Source organism: Balearica regulorum, chromosome 10 (genome assembly GCF_011004875.1).
Source record: "Balearica regulorum gibbericeps isolate bBalReg1 chromosome 10, bBalReg1.pri, whole genome shotgun sequence".
NCBI lineage: Eukaryota > Metazoa > Chordata > Aves > Gruiformes > Gruidae > Balearica > Balearica regulorum.
Window position 1 is genome coordinate 5,521,475 of NC_046193.1, and position 18,782 is coordinate 5,540,256.

General features: G+C 36.4%; 1 protein-coding gene across 17 annotated transcripts in view; it reads right to left on the reverse strand.

The window, feature by feature from the left end:
* The window catches only part of DOCK3 (dedicator of cytokinesis 3), a 217,965-nt gene that overhangs the window by 178,878 nt on the left and 20,305 nt on the right, over positions 1 to 18,782 (reverse strand). For 16 of the 17 annotated variants that reach the window (XM_075762879.1, XM_075762876.1, XM_075762869.1 and 13 more), the window contains exons 2-5: positions 18,004 to 18,087; positions 7,996 to 8,036; positions 5,666 to 5,721; positions 2,007 to 2,103 (exon numbers count right to left, since the gene is read on the reverse strand). In XM_075762879.1, the coding sequence (XP_075618994.1) occupies positions 2,007 to 2,103; positions 5,666 to 5,721; positions 7,996 to 8,036; positions 18,004 to 18,087 (278 nt within the window). Of the gene's footprint in view, positions 1 to 2,006; positions 2,104 to 5,665; positions 5,722 to 7,995; positions 8,037 to 18,003; positions 18,088 to 18,782 lie in introns of those variants that run through there. The other variant, XM_075762880.1, reaches the window with a different exon arrangement.

Consider the following 18,782-nt stretch of genomic DNA (forward strand, 5'->3'; position numbering starts at 1 on the left):
TTTAATATATTTTAAGAAATGATATGACCTTACAGCATAGCTTCTAGCCTAAATACCAATTATAAAATCTTAATCCCAGCTCTGCCACATCCATTTGTGCACCTCTGTACACTTCCTCAGGCTTCAGATTTACAGTTTGTAAACAGGACAAGTTTCTGTTACCCACCTAAACATAACAACAGATTGTTCTTTCATGTCAGAAGAGCCATGGTACTACATCAGTAGTCTTGAACATAAGGAAACACGGTCAGTGTTTGACCAGGGGAGTTGTGGAGTCTCCATTCACAAGAAACTCAAAACCTGACTGGATGCAATCCTGGACAACCTACTCTAGCTGACCCTACTTGAGAAGGCAGTTGAACTAGATGATCTCAAGAAGCCCCTTCCAACCTAAACAGTTCTCTGATTATTTCTATAGTAGAAAATATTTGAGTTTCGTTTGGGTTTTTGTGGTGGGATTTTATTTTTTTTTTTAATAATTTCTGGAGAAACCCACCACAAAACAAAGTATTTTTTTACTCTAAAGCTCTGCCAGTTGCTTCTTGTCATGGAACAGATATCTCCTTCCAAACTTCTATGAAAACAGTAAATTCTTTCCCCTGTTATTTAAGAATACAATAATGTTGCGTGCAATGCTATAATAAGTATAATGAGCTAGAATAGAAAGCAGTCCCAGAAAGAAAATTACTAAGTGAAAGTTTATAGCTAGAGCTTTCTCTCTCCCCCCCCTTAAGGAACTAGTTTTAACAATAAAAAAGAAATAGATTAGTACAAAGGAAGTGTAACTCATTTGTAGGTAATATGATTCCCCTTTCTCCAATTCAGTACCATTGTCAGTATTACTGTTGTCTTCTTCATCTGACACTGGGGAGAGAGAAAATCTTACAGGAAGAAAACAGAAAAGATGGCTTTATTCGCATACACTAGAGAGATAAGTATTTGAAATGGAAAAAGCAGGAGTACTATGTGTAAAAACGGTGTAAAAAAAGATGTATAAACCTTGTGCAATGCCTCCCCTTAGATTGGATGCTACTTTCCAAGAAAATTTCTTCAGAGGCATATGATCCCCATAGAAAAAGTGGGAGCAACAAAAGTAAAACTGATTTCATAATAGACTTGACTGCTTTTTGAAGGGAATACGGAACATGGCTGGTTATGCTAGAGATACGCTAGACCCATTTAATTAGATCTTTTCCGGTTTTATTTATATCTAACTACTGTCACTTCAGATAAGGAAACAGAGCTGCTGTAGCTCTATGTAGAGAGATTTCTCTAAAGTAAGGACAGAAAGGCAATTCATGCATGTACCACTGACAGTTCTTGATCCTAATCCTACAATTATGGCTTGCAATTACTAAGCTAAAAAGCCAAGAGGAGGGGAAAAAAAAAAAAAGAAAAAGGAAAAAATACTTTCAAATGTGGAAGTTTTTTATTTGCTGTTCCATGGGATTTGGCCATTAAAAAAGTAAGAAGAACAAAGAGGAAAGCAGAGATAGGTGACATTATGTGGCAGCAATTGAAAATTATATAAAATAGATGAGATAAAACTCAATACATTTGAGTGTTTATTTTTAATAGAGGATGGAACAATCATACAAAAAGACCTCTTTCCTCCTCTCTCAAACTCAATGCTAAAACACTCACAGACTGTGCTGAGTAATTCTTTGAAGTCTTTGATGGGACTTACAGAAAAATCTTCCATTTTGTGCTACTAAACACATATACTATTTCTTACACATTTTAAGAACACTTGAAAATTGGGGTTTTTTAAACAGTGAAGCTTTCCGATCTGAAGGCAGAATTTCAAAACTGCTGAAATTTCCAACATAGCTCATGTTGACCTCACATGATCAGTGATTCTGCAGTTAGTGAACCCCTCACTAGATATAATGAATCTAACGATTCTTATATTGATTATGACTTTTTACTAATGTACTGAAATGCAATCAACATACCTCCCAAGTTATTTGAGAAATAAAGTACAATGAGAAGAGTACTGTTCTTACCACATACAGCTGTTTCCAGAGCACAGCCCATTCCTGCAGTGTTGCTGTGACTTCAGTCACAACAGAATCTTCAAGTGGGACAACTGTTTCATATTGCCTATACAAGAATAGGGGAAAAAATTAGGAAAGGTACCCTGGAAAAGGTAGAAAAAGAAATAAATGTCAACACAGTAATTTGTAAAATCCTAGAACTTGAATTTGTTTGAATTTGTTCAACATAAAAGAAAAAATCTTAAGAGTAACATTTTGTCGCTTTTAACACTGAAGCAACTCCAGATTCATGTCAGCCGTTCCTCAACTACATTCCACAAGAATTAGCTTATGTGAAGCATTTTCTATTTACCTGTTCAAAATACATAATTTCATTCTAATCAAGGTCAATGAAAACACTATTCATGATCATAGCACGTTAAATTAACTTGCCCGTAAAGTGGGGCCCTTCACAGTTTGTGTCCCTTCTCTCTAAGCCAGTCCAACCCTTCTTCCCCTGCAATTAATACGCTAGCCAGTATCATCAGCTATGCAAAAGATCTGCCATCTATTAACCTTTCCTATCCAGAAGACTGTTTCAATATTGGCTATGAAACCCGAGTGAGCAATCCTCTAATAAAAAGAATAGGACTTGTTCCTTTGTGGTCAAGATCCTCCATACCCATTAAAGGAGAAGCATAGCTCGCTCTCCCTTCATCACACTGAAATGCAAGAATGTGATAACTAATGTATGAATTGTAGTACCATTCTATTATCTGAGCCATTAGTGCCTTGGCTTGCCCTTTATGTTGAATGTTATTATTAAAATAAAATGTCAGACGCTGTAAAAATAAGGTCTATTTCAAGCTTCTGCTCTTTTGGCAATTTTTAAAATAGATGGAAAATAAAATAAAATAAAAAACAAAACCTGAAAAACCCCCACCACATTTCTGACACACACCCTACTGGAACAACTTTCCATAGGTTCTAAAGTACTGTCAAGTGAGAGATGGCCTCTGCGGCACATCCAACCACCCTGAAGGACAACTGTGCATACAGCTATTTTGAAATTCTCCTGAAGAGAAGCTACAAACTCCCCATTTCATAATCAGTTTAAGTTATTTCTTCTGTTCTTTGTGCAGAGTTAAATGAGTGCTAAGAAGTAAATATGCGAACAATGAGATGTAATTAATTCCAAAAGGTGGGGGGGTTTTTTTCAGTTTTTAAAAGAGAACACAGTTAATCATTAAAAAACCCACACACACTTTCATGGCAATATTTCGCTTTTGAAAATTCTTACTAGAAATAATTGTGCCACATTGGCTGAAGCCAAAGTTAACAAACAATGGGGGAGAGGATGATGAAGTTAAGTCACTGTATGTGTCTCTGTATTCTTGCAGCAGAAAACTTACTGAACAAAAGCTTCAATTCTTCATTTCCAAGCTACAAAAACTCCTATCAATGACATAAGTAAATCTTATATTAAGATCTAAAATACACATATGTTAGAAACATCACTATCTTAAAAACCTGGCACAGTCATATTAGGCATGCATACATGCCCCCTGAAAGCTGCGGCTAGGAAACACCAATTCATATACATACATACCAGGAGACAAGACAGATCACAATTGTTTTTCTGTTATTATGCCAATGACCTTATCATTCCTACATTTAGTTGTGGTAAACTGAAACACTGACCAACACTGGGCATTCTACTCCTGCAATGTTTTTGTTTGGGTTTGGTTGGGTTTTGAGGTTTGTTGGTTTCGTTTTTTTCAAAATTTGGCCACAGTTAGACTAGGAAATCTCAATTCATGCTTTAACAAGTCTCCACAGAGTATGCTTGTGATCTGAAGTATGACACTAAGAATATGATGAAAATCCCAACACCTATTCTTTAGCTTATATTCAAAGATCATTTCAATCGTTAAACTAAAATTCTGCATTTAGTATATATCATCAAAAGTTTGCTTGATGCTAGCAACATTAAAAATGATGCCACAACCACCTTTAGCTGAAAATTCAGTTCTTTTCAGATCTCTGTCAAATGCCATCACAGGGAAGGGATTCAAAATAGTTCAACATCCCATTAAGAAACCACAGAAAACAAAAAGATAAAAGGAATCACACAATACTCTTTAGCTAATATGGGGGTGGGATGGGTGGCAGATCAAAACCAAAGGAAAATGTTCTAAAGATTATTTCTGGAAATGGAATTACAAACTTTTGGCATCAGTAAAGAAATGAAACATTTTGGAAGATCAGTCTTTAGCAGTATGGCTGGATTTAAAGAGAATACACATCAGGACTACATTTAACCATGTAAATGCAATGCTTTGCCTTCCTATAACCCTGCACTTCTTCCATTATACCCACGTACTAATGGCATTACATTGGGTCCATGACTCAAATATAAGAACATTATATACCATGCTCTATCATTTCACAAGTGTTCATATTGGCACTTTGAATATATTCTTAAATACATGGGGAGAATTTCTTTTACCAAAACATCCATGATCTCTGATTTAGAGTTGTATTACGTTCTGTTGTACAGTTGGTATACCAGTCTTTGATGCTTATTTTTAAAGTGTACATCAGCTTTCCCAGGAAGTATCTAAATATCCTGAATTGGTTGCCCTTTACAAATTTTGAACTAACATCAAGTACTAGTTAACTACAGATTGCAGGAAACTTCTCCCTAAGGAGAGTACATGGTAGAAGTAGTCATTCTATGCAATATATATAATTTTATTACACCCCAAAGTTACGAAGCATCAGTATTACAGTTGCCCTTACAATCTTTACTCAGTCCCTTTAAGGATAAACCTCCAATTCAAGGCTATCAGAAGTCACATATTTTTCTACAGGTACTTCACTAAATGCCATTTAATACATTTTATCTTCCACATTTAATTTGTTGCCTTGGGTAACGGTCTGAAATGATGCACTTATAAATCTCCCCACAGTGGCCTTAATCTAGAAAATGCAGGTAAAAGCAGCAGTGAAGACATGGGATATTGATTTCAGGAGTCTTAGTCAATCTCACAGGAAACTTTGCAGGTTGTAGAGCCTACACAGTAAGATCTCTGACATTATGTTGCCATCAGTATTGCTATTCACATTAACTAAATTAATCCTACCTCTAGGTTTAACATATGAGCTGCCTATAAAGACAGCGAAGGTAAAATATTTTCAGCAGAGCGTACTTCAGTCATTCTTTGGCTTGAAGTATAGTGGGTTGGATCCTTTGGAAAAGTTTCCCACTAACATAGCTACGTTGTCAGCTAGGTCTCAGTGAAAATCTGTTGATAAACGAGATGGGCTGTCTACATGCTGGTGCCTCCATAACAAAGGGGAATATATAGAATTTTGCCAGTGAGGAAGAAGCAGAAATAAAAAAATAGAAATAGAGCTCTTTAAAATGCATGTGTTTCACATGACACCTCTAGAATTAAAATTTTATGAGCAAAAGTGAACAGGAGTAACCAACAGCACTGATTCTTGCTATATTAAAAATAAAAAAACCTCAAAGCTCTGCAGAATTCCATTTAATTTTCAAACCCTAATACACAACAAAAGATGCAATAAACTAAAACCACTCTATAAATTTTAATAACTATTTCTTAGATTCCCTTCTAGATGAGAAACACTGCAGCTTCTTAAAGAGAAGAAAAACTACTTACCCTCTGTTACTGACGATTGCCTTTTTCAAGTGAATATAGTTTGCAGGAAAAATCCCCTGCAAGAGAAAGAAGTCTGTAAGTTAGAAAAATACATTTGCAGTTTTTAGCATTTGTATGCTAAGCCACAACAAATAATTGCCAATATACCTATTTAAAAAACCCACTCTAACACTGTTTCAAAGAAGCTACCACAGTCAAAAGTCAACATTGAAATTAGTCACAATTGATCATTTTAATCCATCTTAGAATAGAACAGCACACTGAACCAAACCTCCATCTTGAAAGATCAATTTCTTAATAAGGAAGTTTTGCAAGTCTATTCAACTAAAATTTCATACAAAGATTCAAACTGATTACTTTTCCTTCCTAAAAGTTCCTGAAGTGTTCAGAAACATATAGGAAATATGCTCTGGTCTAAAAATTATGGGTAAGTCAGCTAGGATCAAACAAAAAGGTGTCACTAATCCTACACAGCTCCCTTGGAAGGGACAAGATTGATTTAAAAGAAAACATTTAAGTTTAGCCAATTGTCTTTCTACTGCAAAGACTGCGAGAGCTCAGTAATCCACTAACAGGCGATGAGCAAGCAGGAAAGAGGCGTGACAAGTAGGAAGAGTTCAGAGGACAGCTTGCAGTTAGCAGAAAGGAATGAGTAACAGAAGTAACTACCAGCAACATTTACTGGAGAGATGTGAGCTAGCTGGGACAGCCAGAAAAGTGGCTATCGTGCAGTTTGCAGCACAGCATCAGTATCCTTCCAGACGAGGCCTCTCTGTGCTACATACATTACATTAGACGACAAGGACATAGGTTTAAGAAAATCAAAATAAAAAGTCCATCATCAACTTTGGGTCTAGCCCCCATGCCAGTCTTTCAATAAGGAAAGAAAGTATTCTATTACTTGCATATGCTGGAGCTATCCTTTTTCCTCCCTCTTTGCAACAAAAAGCTTCCATTTGGGATAGCTCCAGTTATTTGCTGTTCCCATGATGGTTGGATTCTAACTTTGCCTGTGCCCTTGTGTTCTTTTGTGATGAGACATGGGGAAAAGAGGTAATTTAAACCTAACTTTTCATAGTGTTCCATTATCTCTGCAAAACACGTGGCCCTGGATCCTCACAGCAAATTCAAGTCAGTCTCTAAGAATGGTAAGCCTGCACTTCAGTGGGGAATACAGGATCAGCACTGGTAATCTTCAGGTTAAAAACCAGCTGACAGCCTCTCACAAAAATGTCAGTAATCAAGTGTGGGCATTAAATTTTTAGAGCTTTAAACCAGTACAATTTAGGAAGAAAAAAACACTAAGTAAAGGTGATTCAAAGTGCTAAGAAAAATTCCTGCGTTTTCATAGGCAAGACTGAAATCGCAAAAGGAAAAAAGATTGACCTAATAGGAACGGCTTCATCAGGGGGAAAAAAAGTAAGTGTAGATGCTTTCAGCCACACAAAAATCTGGAAAGGGAAGAAATGCTACTTCAATTTCTTGTTTGGTTCACTTCCAATTAATGCTATTTATTTCTGTGATCCTGTGCTGGTTACCTAAGAAACCAGGGAAGGTTTGTAGGGCTCTCCGATCAAAAGGAACGTATACAAAAGCAGAAGATGTACCAACACGCACAATCAACAGAAGCTTTTCCACTTAAAGAGTATTATAGTCATGAAAACATAACACAGGCAATATTATATTCCATAATACAGGTAAACATGAGGAATCTGGTACTCTTTTCTTCTTAAATACAAGCTATATTTAAACTAAAAGATAACAAAGTGACGCTTACACAGAAGCACCTATTTGTAAAAGTATCTGTCCAAACATATAAAAATATATATTCACTTGCAAAAAATTAATATCAGAACAGTCAAAAAAGTTCTCCAAGAGCAAAACAGGGATGTGACTGGAAAATAACCAAATGCAGTGGTTAAACTGTAAAAACCTGAAAAAAAGAACAAACTTAAAATATCCTTTTTCATCAGACTTTTTTCAAAGTTGCCTTAGATTAATAATGCAAATTATTAAATGTGTTCTTTAAAAATCCTGAATTAAGCAATACAAGATCACTCATCTATGCTTTTCTTAGGGGAGTAGGGTGGAGATGATCAAATTGGATGAGATTTATAAATGTTGGAAAGATTACATCTTACATATCAGGAAGGTTTGCTGATCCTTTGGGTGACTATTGAGTATCATTTAGAAAAGAAATCCAATACTTCCACAGGGAAAAAAGTTAGAGAAGTAAAATCCTAAGGGTAAGGAAAACTAAAAGTTACAGTGTTGCAACAGCAAAGTAGATATAATATCCCACTAAATTAAAAAAATGTATTCACGCTTACCTTTACATTGGGCTTCTTAATGGAAACACCTCTGTACCAGCCTAAAACCAGATAAAACACATTATATTAATTTGTGGCATTACTTACTTTACACAGAAGCAAACTGACTGAAAACTATGCAGTTACTGAGATCATCTCAAAAACCAGCTGTGCCTCACGTAGGTAAAATTTTTCAAGGGTTTTTTATTTGGATTTTTTGGTTGTTTTTTATTTTCTTTTATATTCTTTTGCTCTGCAATGATAAGACACAATTAAGAACCTGGAATGCTCCTGTTTATTCCCACCAAGAATAAAAGCAGCTTAGTATACTTAGTCACCGTACTCACAATCATTAGCTACTGTGGCAAAGATGCATTCAGCACTCATGCAAGAATCTGTACTAAAAACTTTTCTTACATAGAATCATAGAAACTTTAAGGTTGGAAAAGACCTCTAGGATCATCATGCTGGTACATGAGTCTCTTCGTAGTGTTTATCTTAACAAAATCTCCAGACTTCAAAAACTTGTCCTTTTAAAGGCAGGAAAAGCTGTTATCATACATTTCTAATACTGTTTAAACTAATGTAAATCCTTTGCACATGTCTTGTCTTACGTATGTCTGCGAGACTAGAGAACAGACTTTAGGATCTAATTTCACAAACCCAATTATTATTCTTGTATCTCCCATCAGATAATAGCCCCAGACAGGACAATAAATCAGGAGTAAAAGCTAAAGCTGCAACAGCTACAAGTTAAACAGAGCCACCCAATTACTCCTGTTTTACATGGGTGAAAGTAATATCACTCCATGCAAGATTCAACAGGAAAAAAAGTGCTGAAAACACCACCCAGCTTAACAACGGCAAAGGAGCACTTCAGTCATCATGGTAGATGAGCTGCTCTTCAACTCTAAGACACACAAAACTACCTTGAATCCTTGTCAAAAATAGGCTGCTCTCCTCATATCTGGGTCTAATGCTTCAGCCCCAGAACATAAAGCTAACCTTATGACCTGAGCTCGAACACCCCATAGGAGCACGGGCAATGAAAAGTGCCAGGGGTGAGTTCTGAGAGGAGGCCTGGCCACCCCTGGAGACCAGAAATTTATGGGCAAAGCGGACCAGATGCAGCCACTACACAAGCAGCAAGTTCAACTGCCTGCACGACACTATCTACTGCAGCCTGGTATTCAGACAGGCAACAACCCAAACTTGCCCAAGCCCAACAATTTCACATAATCTAAATCCACTTCCCACAAAAATACCTCCAATTTTTCCAGCAACTTCCTACTTTTTTTTTTTTTTTTTCTACAGAGGACAGATAAAATTTAGTATCTGCAGTGTTCAAGAGTACTAGGAAAACTTGTCAGTAATTTGCCACGGAGAATAGAGAAGAACAGAACAAAGTAACTGTGTTTTGTCTCTCTCAGAAAAAGGACTTCATATATGGCTGAATTATGACATAAGTCTCATTTAGAGGCTCAGAAGTGGGGAAGAGGACCTTGATTTGGTTTTAAAGGCAGCCTGATAGTCTTGAATTATTTTAAGGAAATCTGAGTCAATATAAAAAAAATAATTAATGAATTTGAAAATCAGTATGGAAAAAATTAAAATCCATCTTCTTTATTACACAAATTTCTCATAAAGATAAAACATAATATGATTTATTTTCCCATGAAATTATTGCTTATATTAAAAAATAACATTTTGGTTTCCATTTATTTTTTAGTTGATCAAACTTCATGGCAATCATATTAATATAAATATATATGCACAAACAACATGTACAGATCCTTAAAATGAGTAATTTCTAAAACTCCACCCAACTGTGCCTGCAACACCTGCCTCTGAATAACAGATGCTACATATTTTTAAGGCCACAGAAAAAAATAAATGCATTTATCCTGTGATTCATTGTTACCAATATCAAATACAGCATGTTGCTAACTTTTATATCCACAGACTCTGTACCTTAGAAATAAACATACATTTTAAGCTTTAAGACAAATGGAATGACAAACTTCTCGGTAGATATGGAAAGAAGTGTTTTATCTAAGTTTGTGAACAGAACTGTAAAGTTACAACAAAACCCAATAAAGCAGGTGGCTAATAATGATTTAGATGTGCACATAGCAGTAACGTTTTGATATATAGTACTTGAAAATCTTGAATATTTATGTCAAGTAGATATAGCAAATCCTCACTGGACAACCTATTTCAGTGGCGCAGACAACATACGTGCACTTTATAACCCGAACTTTCTTTGCTGCTATTTGAATCCAGGATATTTTTTTCTTTTGGAGACTATGGAAAACATTTTCTTGACTTCTCTTTTGTAGGCACTTTTATGCATTTGAAAAGTGGTATATTTCCCCTTAATCTTGTAGATTGTGTTCTCCAGATCTTAAGTTTTCCTTTCTTTTCTCTCTTCTTTTTCAGTGTCATATAATATTTTTAGAATCACCCTTCTCTGGTTTAAGTTTCCTCCAACTCCATGCAAGCAAGATGCAGTAGAAAGAGGAGCTCACCAGAACCTGAAAGCACTAAATAGTAAAATGTAATTCCTTATTTTCTTACACTGAACACTACCAAAACCTCATTCTGTATCTCAAAGGAAAAGCTATGAGAAAAGGTACAATGCTTTTTTTAAAAAAGCACATTTAGAAAATTGCATCTGCATTACGCTATTCACTAAAATGAACTAAACCTTTATTCTGGAATTAGTCTTAAATGGATTAATACTGATCTAATAATATATTTTAAAAAACATTTATTTTGGAGGATTTAATCATGATAGTCATCAAATCCAGGCAGGTGCTTCAGCTAATTGTGATACAACATACACTACATGGTTAGACCTCAATATTGACTAATACTTTTAGATGTTACTGTCCTACAAATAATTAATTGCTAATACTTTAGCATTATGACATTCATTTTCTAGTGATACATGGCCTTTAAACAGTACTGACTTCACGGAAATGGTGAAAGAGATGGATTTAAAATTAAGAAGCAGGAATACATGGCTATGAAGTGACAAGAGTTTTGTAGTAAGTTAATGTGAAACAACAATCATAAGTATCCTACAATTTGAACAGATTAACTGTCTGTCTAGTCAGTAACTAATAAGAATTTGAGAATAGATGAAGTTAAGGGGCAATACCAGAGCTAGAACACCTACAAATCTCTACAGAGAAAGACTGTGCTTCGTGCACACAATGCCTCCCCCCATTTCCTTTTCTAACAGCTAAGAATATTCTCAAACTGCTTGACCTAGTGGATGACCTAGGGAAAGCAAGACAGATAATTCTAACTGGTTTTCAAAAAAATGAATCAGTGTACTGGATCTGGCTGGGATGGAGTTAACTTTCTCCACAGCAGCCTGTCTGCTCCTGTGTTTTGGATTTGTGGCTAGACAAGTGCTGGTAAGAGATCAACATTTTGGCTATTGCTGAATGGTGCTTGTACAACATCAAGGCTTTCTCTTTTTCCCAATGTGCTGCCCCCCAGTGAGTAGGCTAGGGGTAGGCAAGAAGCTGGGCTGAGACATAGCTGGGACAGCTGACCTGAATCAGCCAAAGGGATATTCCATACCATATAACATCATCTGCTATAAGAAAATCAAAAATTAGTCTATTAGAAACACCACATTAAGCAACATCCTATTCAGGATAGGAAGGAGAACACGAAATATATCCCAAACAAGTCTGATGAAGTTCAACTACGTATCCTAGTCAAACTAAAGTAAATAAAACGACAAAGACATCCTAGAATAGGCAAAAATACCTTCAATGATACAGATGACACTGCAAGGAAACTTTTTTCTTTGATCACTCAGGAAGACAGGCACAGGATGAGCCTACTGCTTATGCTACAGCACAATAACAACTGAAGAAAGCACTGTTACATCTGAACATTTGTCAGAAGCCGGGGATGAATGCAGCTGTTTGGACATTGTTGCGTCAATGTGTATTTCTGGGTAAGTGTCATGACAAAGGCACATAGATAAATATTGATGAATGGAGGTGCAAAGCTTTTTGTTTGTTTGTTTTAAAGAAACTGATAGTATGACAGAGATAATGCCTCAGTAAAACAGAAACTCCGTGCAGGAATTACACACGCTTTCCTAATCTAACAGATTTTGAACACCTCATACTTTATATTCTCAGTAGGCTCAAGACACAGGTTTAATCCAAGCATTGTAGAAGAAAAGGGAATGAATCATATCCATTCCAGTGTGTTCTGGGCAAGTCACTGTATCTTAAAGCTCTATTCCAACTTTGCCTTTACATGGACTCTCTTGCACAGTGTAGTAGATAAACCAAGCAGACTACCTGAAGCAATACAGCCACAATGCACAGTGATCCATGCCAGCTAAACCTACCATAGCATCTAAACATTACATTTTTAAGGTGAAACATAAAACTCATGAAAAACCACAATGCTTTATATCTGCTTTTTTTTTCCAACACCATCTAACAATATTTGATCCAAGCTAAGAAAAGCGAAGAGGAGGCTGATCTACAGCTCTGCCCTCTGTACACCCTACATAGCAAATAATCCCTCAAAGATTACTTCCATGGTAATAAAACTGGAGAAAAACAAAAGGAAAAGCTCCCCATTATGCCTGTTCCCCCTGCACATTAAGACCACCACTTGCTTGGAACTTTTTCTTCAAAATGCATAGTCTATACATATATTCACACTGTAGGTTACTAGCAGGCCAGTAATAAAAGCGAAATTACTTAGCAGCATATGCAAGAATGTGTGCCTGTCCTTCCCTTTGTTTCTAGGGCTTTTTCAGCTTCCTGCTATTAGGCTTTCTGCTTAGCTCCTCTGAACCCCAGCATTCAACAAAGCCTCTGAAGAGGCAGAACCTCAAATGCTTAGGTAAATAATGTATCTTTCACCTACAACCACCTGTACCTATGGAAATTCACAGTGTGGAAACGTGAAGCCATATTACTGAAACCTGCATACTCTCAGATAAAGACTGAAAAACAGTCTTTCCAAAGACGGATCACACTCAGAAGTCTCAGCAATAGTGCAATCCTAGTTAAATTGCAAAAGGAGCTCTGTGGCAGGCCTGGACATCTCAATCTCTTAATCTGAGTGATTAGAAGAGCCACCAATGTTTTTTGATCTTTACTTGAAAGTGCCTTGAACAAAACAGGATATTCTTTCTAAAAGCCACCTCATAACCCTTTTCAGATTTCCACTTAATCAACAAGAGGTCTGTCACATGGAAAAAGCTCGTCCCTTTTGAGCACTCAGTAGCAGAAAACCAAAAGGGTCCTAACTGGAAGGTATTGATCTATTTTTCAGAAAAATAAAAGCTCAAATATCTGGGTTGAATAAAGTAGCATCAGCTGCAGACTGCATGAAAAAACAAATTCAACATACAATTTCTTGACAAATAGAATTCAGAAAATAAATTACAGAAGTATTTATGGTAAATCCTAAAGCTAAATTTGGTTCTTAAAGAAAGCACTGCTAGTAGAATCTGCTACAAGAACTCAAACCTTCTTTGTCCTACAAAAATAAGTATACTTTGCAGTATTGTGAGTAACCCTCAAAATCTGGAGGAAAGCTATCTTTTGCATAGTAGACAACAAACAATTGCTTTTACCTTTGAGTCTGCATGTAAACTGCTTTCAGAGTACCTTTGTGCAGAGCTAAAGGTACTCAAAATGACCCAGAAAATGGATAGTAACAGTGCTTAACAAAAGCTTCTTGATGCCGAAACCACTCAAATGCCAAGACCACTCTGTTCTGAGCTTGATGCTCTTGAGCAGTGCCAGGACAGGACAAGCAGCAGATGAATACCCAACCCAGCCTGCCAACACCATGTCAGGGAGCAGCCTCATGCCAGCGGAACCACAGGAATATGCTAATAATGCAGTCAGAGAGATGCCACAACAAAAGCAGAAGAAATAGAATGTGTTTTATCTTGGTCTTAGCCAAACAGAAGGCCATCAAGAAGCCATTCCAGCGCTCCAAAAGACTATTTTGAATAGCCAGGCAAGACCTTCCGCAGCAGCTGTGTGGGTCCAAGAGCCTTCAGTTCCACTGGCATGCTCCACAAAAGGCAAAGAGGAAAAGGGATATCTCACTGGGGACATCTTTCTCAGGGTAAACCCAAATTACTGGGAATGAGTCAACTTGGCCCAGCCAGCCACAGGACAGCTCCTGACAGTGGAAGGAAACCTGCATTGCTCCCACAGCAACGGCAGTCTGAAGTGTGATTCCTCACTCAGCTGTATGGTACAACTTGGAAGCACAGCAAAGATATCACTTCTCAATCACATTGAATTCTTCAAGAATTTAAGAAAAAAACCCTAATTGCAAGCCATATCTGCTGCATAAGTGTCTCAAATACTGGAAAGTCTTCATTTGACCATGCTGTCACTGCTGGAGTAACAGAGGGAAACTGTAAATACATTACATGCATGGCTTAAGAACACTTTTATTAACACACGCTAAAACCATGTAAATAAATACTTGTGTGGATACCAGAATTTGCATGGGTAAGATAATATTCTTTTAACTGGCACTTCAGGCATCAGATAGTGTTTCTTTTCTTCAGCGAATATATGAGAGTCTCAAGGTAATAATTAAAGTCACTGAAGCTGTAGTATTTTTAATCTAAAGAAAACTGCTCCCTAGCAATAAAAATGAATGGACAAACCAGACAAATTTACTCTGAATGCCCCTAGTTACTCACAGCTACTGCCAGTGGCAGGGCAATAGCTGTATGACTTGAAAAATAGGGTGTTCTTTGGAAAGCACAGGCCACGTGTATTTCAAACAATGAGTATGCTCGTGCTTTGTCACTTGACAAAACTCTCTTTCAGCATTTATAGGAGGCATACTATTGCCATACCATTTCACCTCCTCAATGCATGGCATGTAAAGCAAAGAACACCACTTACTGTTTCAATTCTCTCTCAGTGGCAAAATTATAAGCGGAAGGGCTTGAGAGGGGAAAGCTGTGAAAGACAAGCATACGTACAACTGGTATCTTGAAGAATATTTGTTACCTTTAAGTGAGACCAGTCGAGGATCTCAGAGTCCTTCATGCAAATAGTAACTATAAAACCACCCTAGTAACATCACGTGCATTAGAGATAGCATAAAGTGATGAAAACATGGGTGGAGCTTTCTGTAGCCCCAGAGGAAAGGCAGAGACTAAGGCCACGGGTTTGAACCCTGCCATATTGAATTACTGGGGGACCAGGCAGTGGGAGGTGTTGATCAGAGTTAGACAGGGTTAGAAAACAGCAATTTAGACATTTGTGGCCTAGCATGAAAGCACACACAGTGGTAGGCACACAAATTGATTGAAATTCAAAAGTTCCAATTTCAAGCACATGAACAAGATCTACTGTAACAAAGAGACAACTGTATTTCATTGCATTTTATTTAAAAAATGCATAGACAACCATAATAAAAATTTTTTTAAAAAAATGTGTTAGCAATTGGTATTCATATTTATTAGCCTTAAAGAGAGAAATACATGATACGTACGTGTGTGCGCACGTGTGTATGTATATATTTGTTCCTTTACTCTGCAAATATACATATAACTTAGCTGCAAAGGTACCTAAGAACTTGATATAGAAAATTCCCCATTCTTTCATGCAATTGCTCTAAATGCAGCAACTGCTTTTACACGAATCACTACAAGAGCACTTGCTCTTGTGCAATAATAATAGTTATTCAATAAGTCATTATGATTAAAAATAAGCACATTCAGAAGTATAGCTAGTATTTGAGTCTTTGTCACCCTTGAATTCTTCAGCAAGTCTCCAAAATCATTCTTCACGTCAAATGAAGGTTTGCATGCATGTGAATCCTTTTACCCCAGACAGCAAAGTCCCTACTGTAGAGAATTATGCACAAGCTATTCTAAGAAGGGAAGCTGAAACAGCAATGGATCTTCTGTTGACTCCCACAGTAGTGATCCTTATTTGCATGAGTTAACATGAATTTATCCAGTTTGTCTGGACAAAAGAATCCCCAGCAAACAATGCAGAAGTAGATGAGGTATGTTTCATTCTAAATTTGCAAGGCAAACCAAAGACCATGTTGAAAACCACTTAGACAAGAATGCTTTAACAACAACTACTTTTTTTCTTTTAAGAACCTACTTTGCACTTTTAGTGTGCTTTTTTGCATAATTCACACATGCAAGAGCTGTAGCACAGACCATCTGAATATTCAGATGAGTTTCGTACTATGGAGTTGCAGACATTATCATCAAAATTAATGTATCTTTTTACATATGTTATGTCCATGGCAAAGTCACCTCAACCAAAATGACAGGATAGAGAGCTTAAAAAAACAAGACCAAAAACCTCTGTACAAGCACCTCCTTCCACCCAGGAAAACACTTTGCCTGAGGGCCTCCTTTCTCAGCAATTTGAAGACTGGCATAAATCACCTTTGAGGAATCATCCTCAAAACTACTGGCAAAGGAAAATTTACAGTCTCTAATTATTACGGCACTGTAAAGAGACATTGGATAATACTTTTGCTTTTCTGTAAGCAACCTGCTCCTTTGAGATTGTGCTTTTATTTCCCAGAGTTTTGAAAGTTTCCTTGATTACCAGAAATGGTTTGAAAATATCATGACTGCTTTCAGCAACATACACTGTTTTACCTTTAGGGTTATATTATCCTATGCAAAGCAATATTTTTTTCCTTAGCTTGCACCATGTACTAATTCGCAAGACCTGGTGGAATGACTAAAATCGACAGTGCTTGAGTAAAGCTTAGTTCAGTACACCACGTTTGGATTTTTTTTTTAAAAAAAAATTATCATTTGCAGGTATAATACTACAGGTATTGTTTACAGCATGCTTCTTCATGGATTAAACATCACTATTGCACTGCAAAAGTCTCATTCAACAGAAAATTTTTACAAGTGTGGGTGAAGAAGCTACTACTTTCCCAGAAAAATTAGCATACAAGAGGTCACTTTTTCATGAAGATTTAAGTCAGTAGGTAAATAAACAAAACACCTGAGTACAAGAAAAAGCATCAAAAGCAGAAGACTTCTAGGCATGAGAGAAGAAAAGCAGTCTTCTGACAAGCATGCAGAAGGTTTGTGTAGCAATATTAACACTGAAGATGAAAATGACTGTAAATTGAGCAAACACAAACCCAAACCTACAACTTTGTGGAATGTTAATTTGGAATTCAAATTTGTGGATCTGGTTTTGATTTTGTTTTAACACTTCAGGATTAATGTTACATCATTCCACCTCAGACTACAATGGAACATGTTCTCATACTGTATCTTGTCAACCTACTTCTCAACAGACATGTTTTACACCACTTGCTGACTCTGAACATTAGGATAAAAATCATTCCCGTTTCAAATGCAACAATTTCAATCACATTATTCATATGAATAAAACAGAGGATTAGGACACTCAATTTATTCACACACAGACAACTCCAGCCACATAAGAACGAACTATAGTTATAACATTTACAATGGCATTTTCCTTTCAGTACAAAAAACCACATGAAGATAAATGCAAAGCACCCCCCCCCAGCCCATAGTCTTTACATTTTTTCCAGTATTGCTCCCAAATGATTTGCTAATTTATTTCATAACTAATATTTTTCATGTGTTCAGATGTTTCTAAATAATAAACATGGATATACTTAACTGAAATGCATAACAGTAACACTGAGAAAAATATAGTAAAAAAAGATACTGATTATATACTTTACATGATGAAAATTCACTCTAAGACCCAATTACAATACAACAATCAGGTCAGGGTTCAAGATTTTCTGGACAGATGGTTAACTTAAAACACACTGACCCCCTATCAGACTGGATTAGTGCCAACAGCACTCAGCCTTTCCTACGGAAAGTGGGTCAGATTAGGTTTTATTCAAGTGCTTTGATTTGATGCATCATGATTTCCAAACAATTTATTAAAATCTGCTAGATTAAGATATTTGTATATTCTTACACAGAAAATGGGATTTCTTCTTGGGCATCACACTTACCTTCACATTTCTCTAGAATCTGGACAGTTTCACCTAGTTCCAGGACCAAGCCTTGCGGTACAGCTCCTCGGAAGCTGCATATCACTAGAGGGTGGAGAAAAAGAGAGAGAGAGAGAGAGAGAGAGAGAGAGAGACATATGAGAGTTGAATCTTTGTGTGATTTTTTTTTTCTAAGCATAGCACTTTAGCTCACTCCTTACATAAAAATAGCTATTACATAGCTGCCCAGAAAACCTGTCAGTCAACTCTTCCTCATCAGATATCTTTATTTTGGCCCTTATCAGAAATAATGCTCAGCAGCAACATAAAAGTTGTGCTTTTAAAAAGATTTCTGAATTAAGTAAGGCTTGTAATCACTTTAATCACCAACCCCTGATTACTACTGCATACAAAGATTTCCTTGTCTCACAATTCTTACTCTACCACATAATTCATCAATGAACAGGCAGTCCCAACCGCAAAAATTATAGTCAACTGCAGGAATTACTTTCCTCCAAGTTGAAACTATTTCAAATACCATCTGTGCAACTAATACACTGCAAAAATCCTGTATTACCATACATTATTCTATTTAAGTAGATATATAAAAGAATACATAAGAATATGTACTTTTCATAAGCACTAACTAACATGACATGTATCTTAAATATTTTTATAGGTGTCTTTAGTTTTCATTAACCAGGGAAAATAAGAACACATCTTAATGTTTCACAAAATATGAACACAACTACAGAAATTACTAAACAAACCTCAATTTAAAAAATAAATTTAAAAAAAAT